The following is a 16390-nucleotide window of genomic DNA, read 5'->3' as shown; positions in this document are numbered from 1 at the left end:
TGAGCTAGTTACAATAACTGGAGATGCTAGTTGTCAATGGTATCTTGTTTGTGTAGAACCAGCTGTGAGTACTAGCTATTAATTTATCCAGAATCAGTATTTCTGTAGTAGGCTGTAGCCAGGAAACTTCGACATCTAGAACTTAGGTGTTTTTTGTATGCAACAAGCCTATTTTTATTGCCTTTTGTTTGATTTTCCTGTATGTGCAAATTTGCAGATATTTTGGTTTGTATTTGCATTATCTTATTTATTGTGTAAAGTTCATGTAATTACCCTTTAAGCTCTTGGGGCTGGCAAATATTGATTGCTTATGGACTGTTGTTTTTTCTGAGACGAGTAATCATTCCACTGTTGATTAGCAAGTTGTTTGGCATGTGTCTTCCATTAGACTGCTTAAGGCCAGTGAAGGAAATATGAATTAAAATATTTTGTATTAGGCTTGATTTAAGAGCAGCTGGCAATTGGGGGTCTCTGGCCCTAATACTAAGAGTAATGGCAGTAATACCATGCCAGAAAGCTGTGGGTGACTGGAGAATTCTGCCAGCCTTTCTTGGGAGGTGTGTGTGTGTGTGTGTGTGTGTGTGTGTGTGTGTGTGTGTGTGTGTGTGTGTGTGTGTCTGTGTGTCTGTGTGTCTGTGTGTCTTGTGTGTGTGTGTTTAAAGAATGTTTTGTGTAGATGGCAGTTACCATAGATAAAGGGGCTCTGGAAGACAATGATTCGCAGCGAGAGCGGTGAGATGGGCCTAGGAGTGCTTGGCCAAAGAATTTGCTTTCTAAGTGGCTTGTGTACAGTCCATTGTGGGTCAGGAGTTTGGAAGTCCATACCAAGACAAGAGTGCATATTCCCTTTATGCTGTTGGAGCCAGGTTGTGCTTTGTAAATTAGTTATTGAAACAGACTTGCGTGCACTTTCTTGCTATTCTTTTTCTCTTGGTTGCCAATGGTGGAGTTCAAATCCCATTGGTAGCATCCTGCCATCCGTGTGTCACATTTGTGCACTTGTACTATCACATTTAGGAGCAGTGGTTGCAGTCCACCTTGATTGACATTTCGTGGCAGTGGTGCCAGTCCAGCATTGGATAGGTGTGTATGTACATGCATATACCCATACCTGTATATACTTGTGTGTGTGTGATTGGGTGGATATGTAAGGATATTATAGTGCAGCCAATCAACTAACACATTTTTGAAACCAGATAAAACCAGTTTACCTGGAGAAACCTCATGCAGATTTGGGGAAAACATGTAGAGTTCCATAGAGACAATAATCAGTGGTCAAGACTGAACCCCAGAAAACTGAGGACTTCCAGATGGTTGCACATCAATCATCAGGTTGATTTGAGCTCACTTAGTGTGGAAACTAAATCAGTGAAAAAAAAAAGGCCAGTGAAGCTTGTTAATTTGGTAAAATTTCATTTCTGGCTTGTAATTATACTGCCTGGATGCCATCAAAAAAGAAATTTGGAGAACCCGAGAGAAAATTAACTGCAAAAGGAGAAAAGAAAATTCTGGATGAGAAGCATCTTGTAGCTGTTCAGCCAGAAAACAATTCATGTTTCATATTTGCTACAGGTGATGACTTCTAGTAATTTAGAGGAAAACTAACTGAAATGCATTCAGATGCATTTAAAATAAATGAAACACTGAATGCATACATTATTTCAGATGTCAAAAAGGCTGAAACAAATAGAAGAAATGTTAATTAGTTCACATGAACTTATAAAACTGGAAAAGTTAGAGTTTAAAGTTAACGTTCTGACTTCTCCTTGCCAACTGCCTACACCTGCTGACTTCTTGTTTCCCACTGAGAGCATTCACTAATGGAAAATACTAATAACTTTGCAAATACAAGAACCTTAGTATTTTCATCCTCTTCTATTACTGTTGGATCCTTTCTACCAGTTAGTTGAGAACTTTTAGCACAGTGACTTTGGCAACAGGAAATAGAAGGAGTTGGAGTGTAAGATAAATATAACAAGATCATGTGTAGGTTTTACAGATATTTTGGAAATTATATGTACATTTGTATAATGCAGAGGAATGTGCAAGCTAAGAAAAGGCACAGATAAAAATATTTATACAAGACTTAATTATGCCAAAGTTATAGGAAGATGAGGCTCAACAATTTAATAGGTAAGATAGGAAAAGATGAGATAAATATGGTGATATGTAATCAGTCTACCTGGACGTCTCCAGGAATAGATGGTATTCCTGTGGAAGTTTGGAAGCTGGGAGGGAAGAAAATGATAAAAATCAGGAATGTTTTGTTTATATTGGAATAGGGTGAGGGAGTGCTGGCATCTTGGAAGAAAGCTTTTGTGGCAGTATTAAGTAAAGGGGTAAAGACCCTTCAGACCCAGCTTCATATAAACCTATTTCAGTATAATTATAAAGTGTTTATGTCTATACTAGCTAAGACAATGGCAAATGTGTCACCAGAATTAATAGATAAGAATTGATGTGTTTTTGATGAAGTGAAGCAAACATTTGGCAAAATTCACAGAACAGTGATGATCCAGAGGGCAGCAGAATGTAAGAAAATACCACTATTGTTTGAATGTCTTGAAGAGAAAGCATTCAATAGAGTCAGCTGGGATTTTATGAATAGGGCAATGGTAACACTTGCATTTCCTTTCAGGATAATTAGGTTCATTAGGAGGATTTGTAAAGGAAAATAAGTAAGAATTAAAGTAGGAAGGTTCCTCTCTGACAAGCTGTGTTTGAAAGGAGGAACAAGTCAAGGGTTTTGTCCTCTTCCCCCATTTATTTACTTATTTTATATTTAGAACCAGCTTACCCCACTTAACTTTTTTCCTCCAAGATAAATTCCTTCAACTCTTTAATTATTGTCTACAACTTTTCCTGTGATTGATAAAACTGATCTGTATATAAAACTAAAGTGACAAAAAAAATTCACTACTTGTGTCCTACTATCCATATCTATAAAAAGGATATTCCATTTTCTCAGTTTTTGTATTACCTGTTGTTAAGTCTCTTCCCACATATCCTTAGCTGGTGTAACAGAAGTCATTTTGAGACCATGCTTTGAGTTACTTCACCTTATCATGTCCCCATAAATATGGATATTGTTGAATCAGTTCATGTGTGGGTCCATAATTTACAGCTATACCCTTGATTTTGTCTTCATTAATTTTATATCCTGAAAAGGCTCAAAACTGTCACAGAATGTTCCACAACACTGTGATGTCCTTTTCTGGGTTTCTCAGATACAAACTAATATTATCTACAAATGAAGCAATTTATTTCCTTGCAGTTTTGTCCATTATTTTCTTTGCCAGTGGCTCGAAATATAAAGCAAATAACAAAGAGGAAGGAAGGCACCCCTACCTGGTTCCTCTTTTTAAACTCAGCTTATCGGACAGGAACCCTCTCACTTCAATCTTTGCCTCCCATCCTTCGTATATCCTCCTAAATAATCTAATTATTGTATCAGAAAATGCAAATGATTGCCCTTCTCATAAAATCCCAGCTTACTCTGTATAATGCTTTATCTGCATCAAGGCCCACTAACAATAGCAATATATTCTTACAATTTGCTTCCCTCTGGATCATCATTGTACTATTAATATTGTCAAATGCTTGCCTCCCCTACGCAAAACCACATTGTTCCATATCTGCCAATTTCAGCAATACGTTTGCCAATCTTTTAGCTAGTATAGCATAATTACGTTATAATCCTGTTTTAAAATTTAAATGGGTCTATATGAAGCTGAGTCTGCTGGGGTTTTACTGCCTTTAGGTAAAACAGCCATCAGAGCTTTCTTCCAAGATGTTGGTGCTTCCCTTCCTTTTAAAGTACTGTTAAATAAAATCTTTCCGATCTTTATCACTTTCTTCCCTCCCAACTTCCAAATTTCCATAGGAATGCCATCTTTTCCTGGAGACTTCTGTGACAATTGATTATACATCACCATTGATGTCCTTCTATTCCTATATTGCAATATTCTAGTTGTGTGATTTCCTGCCATCAGGCGACTCGTACGTCGGCTCCTATACAAAAGCTTTAGCTTGGCTGTTGCAGCGTGCGTGGGATGTCAGACATAAGGCCATAAACCATGGGCCTTAAATGTGACATCTGCATGCACAGTCCTCAGAACTTTTCAGCCGCAGATGACCTAAGCATCATACAGTCTCTCCTTCACAGACATCGCATCAAAGCTAAGTAACCTGTTGGGTTTCCGTTTTTCTGATTATTATTGCTTAGGCTTGGTTGTTGTAGCCTTTAGCTGATATCAGGTAAAAAGGGAAACTGCCAATGCGGGTTCCAGATACCCCATAAAGACGCCCATGATAGGTGTGTTTTTTGCATAGGCCAGGAAGACGACCATTGCTCCTGCTCAATTTGTCTGGCTGCTTTAAACCTCTACATAGAAAACCAGTGCCTTAAACAGTTAACCCTTAGAATGGATCTTGCATCGGAGGCCGCATCCGAACCTCCATGCAAGACGGACAAGATTCGTAGGACGTCCTCGCGTGCCGTTTCGCTACACGACGCCCCGCCAACTGCCAATCTAGGAGTTGAGGAGCGCTCAGCAGATCCGTCGATTTCAATGACGTCCTTTGAGGAAGCTGTTGCACAGACGATGACCGACATGTCCTCGGAGCTTACCCAGACACCGACTACCATCGATGTCGAGGGGGAACCAGTTTCTGTGGTACCTCTGACCGGGATCCAGACTTCGGAAATGTTGACCTCAAAATCTGACACCAGGCTGGTTCCTGCTTCCACCCCGGCCAAAAAGAAGTAGAAAACCATGCATACCTCCTCCTCTACAGAAGCCATACCAGATTTGCAGGCCTTCACTTCCTCTCTCATGCAGGTCTTTATGGCCCTTAGGCCTTCCACCTCAACCTCCACTATTCTGCATGTACTGAGCCCTAGGCATGCATCTGTCTGTTCCCTTCCACCCATGTCCACTCAAGTTAGGGAGGAAGAGCATGATTCTTCCTGTTCTTTCTCAGAGGACTCTAGTTCATGTACATCCCAGATTGTTTCTCCCCAGGAGTATTATTCTCCTGATGAGGAATCTGTGGAAGGGGATTCTCCCCCTGAGGATATTACCTTTGGTGAGACCATCACCAAGATGAAAGATTACTTCAAATGGGATACTTTCCAAATGACTGACACCCAAAAGAGGTACTTTGAGCTGCTTCAAGTACAATCCCCCTCAGCTGTCCCTTCGGTTCTACCTGCTTACTTGGATCCCTTTAATTCAGCTTCTAAGGCCCCAGACTCCTAGCCTCTGGCCCCAAGCACTCTGACTTTTTCTATAAAGTGCCAGAGGGGCAAAAATTTCTAGTTAAACCATTCTTGGTGGACCCAGCTGTGATTGGCACTGCTCCTGATAAACAGTCTAGACTGCTGCCTTCCGCCTCTCTCCTACCCACAGATAAAGATAGCAAATATATGGATAGGGTGGGAAAGAAGGTAAACACATCCTCCGCTTTGGCTATCAGAGCCACAAATTATCAGACCCACATGACTATGCTGTAGACTTAGTGTCTCAGTCCTCCTCCATGCTGGCTTCTATTCCTGACAGTCCCATTAAGGCTGACATTACCTCCAAACTGTCCTTGGCTCAGCAAGTAGCCAGGCATGCCATCAGATGCAGCTATGATGATGCAGAAGCATCTGCTTCTGTCCTCAGGAGATACTCCTGTCTGAGACTACAGAATCTATCAGAAGACATCAAGTCCAAGATCTTGGATGCCCCCTAGGATCACAACTTCCTTTTTGGAAAACAATCTGCAGACCTCTTCAAGAATCTGCAGGAAAAAGTAAAGAATTACGGGACATCAAATCATCTGCTGGTGTTCCCCCATTCCCAAGTTTTACAGGAACTACCTAGCTAAAACCACTTTTATAAGGTGTAACCCTCCTCAGACAGCTACTTCCTCTTCCAGATCTAGAAGAGGGTCAAGAAGACTTAACCACGTCCAGACCTACTGCACCACCTCCTCAGCTCAGACAATCCTTTCAGGACAAAGGAAGTCCCAATAATGCCTGACTGCCTTGCCCACCTACCACTCTCTGCATGCCTTTCCCACTGTCTCCCATTCTGGAAATCCATCACCACAGACCAATGGGTCCTATCCATTATCCAAAAGGGTACTTCCTATCCTAGAAAGAAAAAAAAACAGGAAATGTATTCCATTTCCCCCAAAAAAACAAATTAATCTCCTGCCACAAGTTTTGTCAGACCTGCTAAAGTTAGGCTCCATAGAATCTGTCCCCTCAGGACAGGAAGGAAAGGGATTCTATTCCTGTCTCTTCCTAGTCCCCAAAAAAGATGGCCCCTGGTGACCCATCTTATTTCTCTCCTTTCTAAAGCTACACCTTCAGGTACCCCCATTCAAAATGCTGTCACTCCCTCACTCTGCTGCCTCATATTCTACCCAAGGCCTTTATGGCCACCTTGGACCTAAAATAAGCCTACCTACACATACCCATCAGGACTTCCTACAGACAATTTTTGCATTTCTCTGGTCCTTCCTCTCATTTCCAATTTACTGCCTTGCCCTTTGGTTTATCTACTGTCCCCCTGAGTCTTTACAAAGTGCCTTACCCCAGCCATTGCCTTCTGCAGAAGTCAGGGAATCCAGATTTACCCATATATGGATGACATCCTAATACTAGCAGAGTCAAAAGATACCCTCTCAAGGCATCTGAACTTCACCATGTCCCTTCTGCAAACTCTATGGTTCACCATCAACCTCCCAGAGTCCTCCTTGATCCCAGGCCAGAACAAGATTTTCCTAGGCTGCAGAATCAGAACTGACAAAATGAAGGCTTTTCTCCCACAGGACAAGGTTCTATCCCTGACTTCTCACTTCAAGGAAACCCTACACTCCCAGAAGGTGACGGCAAGACAATTTCTTCGACTTCTGGGCTTAATGGCAGCAACCATCCCAATGCTACCACTGGCCAGAATGCACATGCGCAAGCTATAGTGGTACCTCAAAAACATTTGGTCCCAACACCTGCATCACTTAGAACAGGTTACTCCCTTCCTTCCCTGTCTAAAGACAAAAAAATAAGCTAGTGGATCCAGCAAGTCCATCTAAACCTGGGACTCCCACTTCTTCCCCCCCACCCCAACTCAAACAATGCATACAGATGCCTCAGATTCAGGTTGGGGGGGTGACACTGGCATCCTACAGGGTTCAAAACAATGGCACCCTTCTCTACAGGCCAAGCACATCAATGTCAGGGAAATGACAGCAGTCTTCCTAGCTCTAAAGACCTTTATTCCCCTTCTTGTACCAGGGGTGCTCCTGATAGTGACCAGCAATACGACTGTTATGTGGTACCTCAGCAAACAGGGAGGAACAAAGACCTATCAGCTGTGCATGCTGACCCTGCTGATATGGGACCTAGCCTCTTGCCACAACTTGATCCTGCAAGCGAGCTACATCCCCTCGCAGGACAACAAGCAAGTAGATCTTCTAAGCAGGACTTCCTCCCAACAACATGAATGGATACTGGACAGGGAGATCTTCCTAGACACAGTCCACCAGTGGGGTACTCCACAAATAGACCTGTTTGCCTCCTCCCAGAACAGGCAGCTGCAGACCTTCTGCTCAAAGACCTACTCAACTCTAGCATGGAGAGTGGACACTTTCAGTATCTCTTGGGAGGGGACGTTTCTTTATGCCTTCCCCCCTTCCCAGTGATTCAGAAAGTCCTCCTGAAAATCCAGAAGGACAAACCAAAAATCTTGTTAGTGACTCCCTACTGACCAAGGCAGCACTGGTTCCTCCTACTTCGCAATGTAGCTAAGGGCAATTGCTACAGGTTACCCTGCAAGATGGACCTACTGACACAAGACAAAGGGAACTCTCCTCCACCCACACTTGCAGATGTTATCCCTGACTCTGTGGATGATAAACTTTTGATCCCCTTCAGACACCACCACTCAGAGGAAGTGCTTTCAATCCTGAGGGAGGCAAGGAAACCTACCACCAGAAAATCTTACCTAGCTAAGTGGGAAAGACTTACAAAATGGTGTCTGGACAAGGGAAGGGACCCTTGCTCTGCTAACGCTCCCCTTGTTCTCATTTATGTGGGTCAATTGATTAAAAGCTGGCTTGCCTACATTTCAGTGAAAGTACACCTTTCTGCTATATCAGCCTGCTTGCCCCTTGATCCCCCCTTCCTAGCCAGGCTCGACGTAAAGCTTTTCCTTAAAGGTGTCTTACACATGAGACCGCCAAAGAAACCTATCCCTCCACCCTGGGACCTTAACTGCATCCTGGAAAAACTAACCCAGCACCCTTTCAAACCGACTGGGACTTCTTCCCTACAGATGTGTACATGGACAACTGTCCTTCTGGTGGCTATCACTTCAGCCAGAAGGGTGTCAGAGTTGCAGGCCTTAATGGCCTGCCCCCCCTACACCACCTTCCAGAAAGACAGAGTCACCCTGCAAACTAATCCCTCCTTTATGCCCAAGGTGGTCAATGACTTGTCTCTAAACCAATCTATCCATCTACCCATTTTCTTTCCCTTCCTCACTAATGAAGGGGAGAGGATACTGCACACCTTGAATGTGCACAGTCAACTAAGATTCTACCTGGACAAAACCAAAACCACTAGGAAATCTAAGCAACTCTTTCTCTCCTTCCACCCCAGAGCCCTGGGCAAGGCAGTCTCCAAACAAACCATCGCATGCTGGATCAGGGAAACTATTTGTGTCTGTTACTTCCACCATGGAAAAAAACAGTGGGAGTAAAGGCTCACTCCACTAGGGCTGTGGCCACCTCCAAGGCTTTCATAAAAGGTCTGGACATGGCATCCATTATGGAAGCAGTCACATGGTCCACCATCCATACTTTCACCAAACATTACAAACTTAATCAAGTCTCAAGAGTACAGGCAGGATTCACCAGGGCAATCCTGCAGGGCTTTGTAGAATCCTCTTCAGTATCCACCACCCTCTCATCCATCTTAGCTGTGGTACTCTCCCACAACTAGAATACTGCAACATAGGAATAGAAGGACAAAGAATAGTTGTGTAAAATCTTACCATGACTATAGATGTCCTTCTCTTCCAAGTTGCAGTATTCCTTCCCACCCACCATTACCCCCAATTCATTCTCCTTTAGTCCCAGCTAATACCTGGAGCTATCTGTGCTACTGAAGGGCACCAAGGTCACACACCTGTCCCCACTCTTCTGCACATGCTGGCCTTTAAGTTCTGAGGATTGTGCACGCAGATGTCACATTTAAGGCCTGTGGTTTATGGCCTTATGTCTGACGTCCCATTATGCTGCAATAGCCAAGCTGAAGCTTTTGTATAGGAGCTGACGTACAAGTCGCCTGAGGGCAGGAAATCCCACAACTAGAGTACTGCAACATGGAAGAGAAGAGCATCTATGGTTATGGTAGGATTTTACACAACTATTTATCTCATTTCCTTCTGTCTTAACTGTTAGTTGTTGAGCTTCATCTACTTCTAACCTCTGCATAATTAAGTCTTCCATGAATATTTCTATTTGTACTGTTGATTATTCTTACACTTCTTTGCTTTATACAGATCCTCTAAAAAAGGAGGCGTCACTCAGATGTAATGAGTTAAACTCCATTTTCATTTTTTCCCATTCACTAGCTATAACTTCTGAAGATATTTCTATATTCCCTAATAACTTATAAATAATTTCACACTAGCCATTCCTTAAATTTTACTCTTTTTAACAGGTAGGTGGTAAAGCACTAGTCTCTCATTTATTACTACATTACCCTGTATTTTTGTCCTGCTTTTTATTGATGCATGAACTGAAATAGTTATTGGACATGTGTAGAAGGTTTCAATCAAATGCATATGTTCCTTTGAAATATAATTTCTGTTTAGTCTAGCTTCATTTTTGTACCTTGGAGAATATGTAAAGTCCTACTAATTAATTCACATTTTCCATACCAAATATTGTCATAAATTTCTTCAGAAGTCTACTGTTTTGTTAAACTTTCCCTTTTAGGTCCCTCGATAACATCCTCGCTATTGCAAATCAAGTTCTATCCTCCACCTGTAAGTACTTTTCCCTAGTGAAAGCTGATTATTTCTTCCAAAATTTTCTTAAGCTCCATAATAGTTTTTGTGGTGAAATATAAATGCATGTCAGCATAATCTGCCGCTCATGCTAGTAGTCCTTACTGCCACAAATCTACCATTATTGTCTTTTTTCCTCTTCTGCCACTATTGGAGCCCCTCTAGCAATTAGTATAATTATTCCCATTTTCCTTTGTCCTTGATATTTTGCAAAATCTCCATCCTGAAATCCTTTCTTTGTCCGCTTCACATACTCTTTTCATTCCAAATATGTCTTTGGCAGCATTACTGTTTGCACTTTGCATTTCTTAATATCATTCGATACTTTTCCTTTTGTCTGTACCTGTAAGACCATTTACATTCCAAGATAATATGGATAGTGTAGCCATTATAATAAAAAGCTGTTGTTCCTACCTATTATATATGACAGTTTTGTGTTTCCAACTTTCATGTTACATATGTATACTTTTTGGCATTATGATCTTTTATACAGTTCTTTACTCTTATTTCCATTTGAACCTACATCATATTTTTTTCAAGACTTTTTCTTTGAATGAAGCCCCTAAAACCAAAAACTAAGTACATTTTCAAAACACTCCCACCACTTATTAACTTAGAATAAACACACAAAGCTATGTACATTTTCAATGAAGAAAGTTTAACCCTCCAGATGAGAACAATTGCCCTACAGCTACTGCCATAGGTATTACCTAACCTAAAATTAAAGTTACCCATTTTAAAGCACATGTTATAGCCTGTGTTACCATTTACAGTGATTGCTGTTCTTTTATTATGTCTATTCCCTTCCTATATGTGAAAAACAGATTGTATGCTTTCAGAAAATATTAACTTTTAGCCCTAAGAAAAAGTGCACTGACTAAATGTAAATAAATCTAAATTGTATACCTTTTTTACATGCATTTAAGTTATAAGGCTACTGGAGAGGCTGCTATCTTTTATTCACATCCCATAATTCAAATTTTATTTTTCACTGAACTGCTTGCCATTGTACCTTTGAATTTTGCATTTCTTTCACCAAAGAATGCCCAAGATTAATTGCTTGCACCTGCAGAAATCTCATCTCCTTGTAATAATAGTCAGCAACGAATCTTTGTAAATTTTACTTAGAACACAGTGTACAGCTGCTTTCTTGACACCCACTGACCATTTGCTAGTAGAAAAAAACAAGCTAATATTTCTGGACATGTAAGAAGCATGACATTTTTCATGTCTTTTATAATTTTGTCTTATTTTCCAAGCCTACTTGCTTATAAATACACTTATTTATAGCTTAAGCATAGTGCATTGATCTAGACATTTGCCCTTCTTAAAATAACAGAAAGTATCTTAATTGTACATATAATGCAATCAGTGCAGTTTTACACCCCACCCCCACCCAGCAGTCCAAGATCACAGCATATTCACATTAAGCTTAATATACTGTAAAGCCCATATTTCTTGCAACTAAACCAAGTACTTTAATATCTTTAACATATGCGACAGTGACTGAAGAGACTTTTCCCCACATTTAAAATACCCATGACAGCACTACACAAAACTGCCTTTACTATACATAACATGCTATTTACATCATGAACTGTTTATACAGATACTAGTAAGAACAGAAATTATTTTACTTAGTTTCCTTTTCTCTTTTAGTGTCCTCCTAAACATTAATGACACAAAGTAGGTATATGCATTACAGTCCACCCACAAGTTTAACTAAGTCAGCAAAAGTCTAGTCTTTCCCAGCCATTTTTCTTGCAAAGCCATATTTTACAATTGTGATTGATGCTTTATGTTCTCCTATTATTAACTAATTTCAGTGTTGTATGTCTTCCTGTTCATCTCCCTGTCCCAACACCAGACTCTGGTTCAAATCCAAGGTACTTCTGACTCTTATAGTCCTATGCTTTTTTTTCCTGTCACTCAGCCATTTGCCTTTTGAACATTGAAAAAAGTTTCACTGGCAGAGTTCCTCTATGAGGTTTATTGTCAGAAGAAAGAAAACCAGAGTCCCCTTCATTTTGCTGGCTCACAGTTTGTTGGATAAACTTTATTTCTTCTTTAGCCTGTTGTGCACCAAAAAAGTATTTGATCCTCCAGGAAAATACATTTTGAAGACAGCCAGGTACAATGGCTTGATTGCCACACCTGGGATACATTTGCTTCTCTTCTGCCTGGTGTACAGCAAATAAGCATTTTCCACAAACACTGTGCTTTCTTCAATTTTTAATACTGTTCCTTTCTGCCATAGTTTTGTTAGGATAAACTCTTTGTACTGGTATGATTACATCTTTACTAATACAGATCTTGGCTGACTTCTCATGACCAGTTTTAGAGCATACACTATAGATGTGCCTTTTCAGTTAACAAATCCTGCTGTGGAATGCAAGCCAGTTGCTTATTTGTGCTTTCATAAAACTAATACAGTCTGTTCCTTCTAGTTTCTCTGGTAGAGCAGAAAATCTCAGGTTTTCTCTGCATGCTTTGTCATCTAACACTACAATTTTTTGAAACAGCTCGTTTTGAGGAGTGTCATGTTCAGCCAAACTTTTATTCATTTCATCCTCTGAATTTTGCAGTTTTATCAGTTCATCTGAATAGCTAGTTAAAGCTCTTTTTTCCATCCTTTTATTATTTGAGTTGATGCACTCCTACAATGTGTGTGATTTTAATCACCACAGAGTACATTTGATTTGTTTATCTACTAAATTACTTGAAGCCAGTCCTTCTACTAGAGCTGAAGCTAGAAGTGCTTTTTGCGGAACAGCTGCAGAATTCTTCCCAGCCAGTATTTTTGGGTTCCTATCATGAAATCAAACAGGCTGGAGATCGAACGGCTTTAACATCGGAAATGCCATTCATCAGTGTATTTTTTGTGAGGCTGTGGTACAGTGAAGATCGGAAAAATTGCCCTTTCCTCACTGTAGTGGGATCTGGGAGTTGGAATATATAATTAGCGGAGTTGTGGGGGGCACAGCCCCCCACAAGAGTGACTTTGAGGTCTGGCATTTTTGATGTTTAAGTTGTTTGCTCTCCAGTCTTTTCAATCTCATAATATAGACCCATATTTTCTCTTTGCCTTTTGTGGTTGATTTTGTTTCAGGTTGTCAAAATTTCTGTTTTGCCTGGCCTCTAGGCAGTGTACTATTTAGCCACTTACTAAATTTTACTCAAGCTGACAATATCACTTGTTCTTTTTCTCTGTTCTTTTTTTCACACTGGAAGAGCTAAAATTATAAAGTCGATCAGTGCACAGCCATCTTGGAAGCTATAAGAATCAAATTGAGGAAGTTTGAAAAGATTGATAAGAGAGACTGGGAAGGCAATTTACAAAAGAACATTGGGTTGACATTGGTATGACTCCCAAGTGTGCAGCAAAGTCCAGAAGGTTTATTTATTTACTTAATTTATTTATTTGCTTGGATGCATTTGTGTAGATATTTTTATATCCCAGAGTTCAAAGAATTTTTCTTCATGTAGGCAGCAAATGCTAGAGCTGAGAAAGAGAGAGGTAAGTGGGAGTATATTTTTGGGAGTGTAACAAGTTGTTAGGTTTTAAAAGCTCACTACAGCGAACTTTGTAAGAAATGTTGTAGAGCAAATGGTTGTAATTAAGGAAGTTACTCTTCCGAGCTGGGACGTAGGATCTGAACTGCCAAGACTTAGAAAGGCCTCACTGAGTTTAATGATTTTGGCTGCCAGAAGAGCAAAGTATAATCTGTGGGAACAATACATACAGAATAATGTTCAGGAGATGAGTGTGGTTTAAGAGATGGCAAGAAGTGAGCAATTTATGCAATGGAGTGAATGATAATTATTAAAAGCAACATGTGTATATTGCATGAAAACAAGAAATATCCCTGTGTATTTTTCTTTTCCATTAGTGTATGCATACCTATGTCATTTCAGTTGTAATTTAATAAAAATGTTTAAAAAAAAGACTGAACCCCAAACCTGGAACTGAGACAGCAATCTTGTAAGTAAGTCCTTATGTTAGTCATTATGTTACCCTGCACATTAACTACAGAAAGCTAAAATGCTGCTTTCATTAAACTAAATGTTATGTTATGGTCCTCATTGTAAATTCAATGCAGTTCTGTTTCTTGTTGTTACAGCTTGGTTATCCCTTGGTTAGATAAATATTTCTTAATGTGTTGCTGTTTCCCTTCCCTATCTTAAGATACTTGTCTAGCAAAGTAATCTTCAAATGTGATATCCATAATAGAGCCCAAGGTACATAAGCTAAATTCTCTCATCTTTTAATGACTGCTGTCTTATCATCTGAATTGCTACCTGTAACTCTAATCGCAGGTCTTGCTGACGCCCTTTTAAGTAAAGCTGTGCACCTTATCACTGGATTTCTGCCCATGCCAATTGTATCTTTTTTCTTATTTGTGCATGTTTTTGTACCCAGCTGCTTGCTGACCATCAACTCCATAGGATCTATTGGCCCATTTTTTTTCCTTGCAAGGTAGGTGCTGTTCTTAGGCTATTCATTCTCTGTGATGTGAAAGGCAGTCAAGGAACTGTCATCTTGGCAGACATTAGGGCATGTTATGGATGCAGGCTAAACCCACTCCCTGGTGGTGACAGGGGCTTTGTGTCACTGCAGAGGTACCTCTTATGTGCCTGATAGTGGGGTGTACCCTCCCCTTAACATGTGTCTGCAAGGGTTGCTGCATGGCTTGGGTGGACACACCTACATACTTCCACCCCAGGGCCTGTTCTTAAGGGAGGGACCTACACCAATCCCCTGGAGTGCCAGGTTTCCACAGGGGAAGAACCACAACAATCCTCCCAGAAAAGCTTGTTGACATAAATCACTCATGTCTTGCCCCACCCTTCTCTTGTGCTCCTAAATCGATCTTCGGTTGTCTGTGTGGCAATCAGTGCTTTGTCCCTCTGTACCATAGAGTTTAGGGTATTCTGTTATTTAATCTTAGAAATTGTATTGTATACTATACCTCCTTTTTGGGAAAAATCATATTTGTACTAGGCCTTTTAACCCGGTTCATAAACTGTTATTTTAGAGCTTTGTCATAATGTACCTCCAGCAATTCATGCCTTTCTTCAATTCCCCCTAATACAAAGCCAGTGTTTCTGTTTGTGGTCTTTCTTATTCCGCAAGCTTCCCACTGGTACCTGCCCACCCCCCAAAAAAAAACTGTTTGCACAGCTTGCAGCTGCTTTTTTTTCTTTCCCTTCGGCATTGATGATTGTCCTTTCCAACTTGTCGTGTCATTGATTTTTTTTTAATTTTGACAGATTAAGGGCATATTTTTTCATACTCTTGGAAAGTACTTCTATTGCTTTTTGAATTCATCTGTGTTCAACTTAAAGTTTACTGTTTTTAGTTTAGTATGTAGTCACAGAATATTAGTGTGCAGTATGTATAGATATGTTTATTATGATTATTTATTACCATAGTGATTCATGCCTATCTTACGTGTTGCCTTACTTTTCTATGCTAATCTGTTAGAATCTACTGTCTAACATCAACACCTGTAATAGTTTATTATAATACAATGTAAGAATTGCTGCTGAAGTACAGCTTGGATTCAGATTTAAATTGTGCTACTCAAATATACACAACTACTTGGAAAGACTATACATCTATATTTCTATGGTCAGCTTCGGTGAGCATTGTGAACTGTTCTGTGCAAACCATTGTTTAATTAATTTTCTGTCTTACTGTTGCCATATGTGCCCCAGGTCATAACCGAAAGGGCCCTAGGACCATTCTGTCTCCTCCACCCAACACATATTCTAATTCCAACTGGCTGCATTTTTCTTTTCTTTTTCCTGCTTTCATTGTACTGAATTCTCGTTTCATACTGATTCCAATGAATATTCTCTGTTTTTGCTGTCTTATTTGTTAAGTGAAACCTTTGTTAGAAAAAAGTAATTTGTGTGTGTTCATCTGAGAGTTTAGTAAGCATTTTTTTTGTACCTTAGCACAACAACTAGAGTTTCTTGAGAACAGGAAAAAACAGTACATGAAGGCAGCAGTGCAGGCAAAGCAGAAAAAAGACATTGAACAAGCCAAAGCTTTTCTGAGGATAGCTAAAGGTTTTGATCATATGATTGAAGAAGCAAAAGAAGGGAAAACTGTGGATATTTCAAAGGTGAGTTTATTTTAATATCTGAATTGCATTGTTTAATCAGCATTATTTTCAAATCAATTTTTATTCATATATCATTAATGAAGTCCTTAAAATCTGCACCTTTCAACATCAGCTTCTGTTGTGTTCAGATATAACCCATATGCATACGCGCAAATATTTCAAGGCACAAGTGATAATGCCCTTCTAACCTGC

The 16390-nt window shown here is 40.1% G+C and overlaps 1 protein-coding gene across 1 annotated transcript in view; it reads left to right on the top strand.

Moving 5' to 3' along the window:
- Positions 1–16390, top strand: part of CC2D1B (coiled-coil and C2 domain containing 1B) — a 2494855-nt gene that overhangs the window by 1387507 nt on the left and 1090958 nt on the right. Inside the window, exon 14 of the mRNA XM_044085963.1 lies at positions 16029–16198. Coding sequence (XP_043941898.1) covers positions 16029–16198 — 170 coding nt within the window. The remainder of the gene's footprint in view (positions 1–16028; positions 16199–16390) is intronic.

This window comes from Protopterus annectens, chromosome 10.part0, assembly GCF_019279795.1.
Source record: "Protopterus annectens isolate FY-2018-M chromosome 10.part0, PAN1.0, whole genome shotgun sequence".
NCBI lineage: Eukaryota > Metazoa > Chordata > Ceratodontiformes > Protopteridae > Protopterus > Protopterus annectens.
Note: the sequence above shows the minus strand (reverse complement) of the source record. Positions and strands in the feature narration are given on the sequence as shown.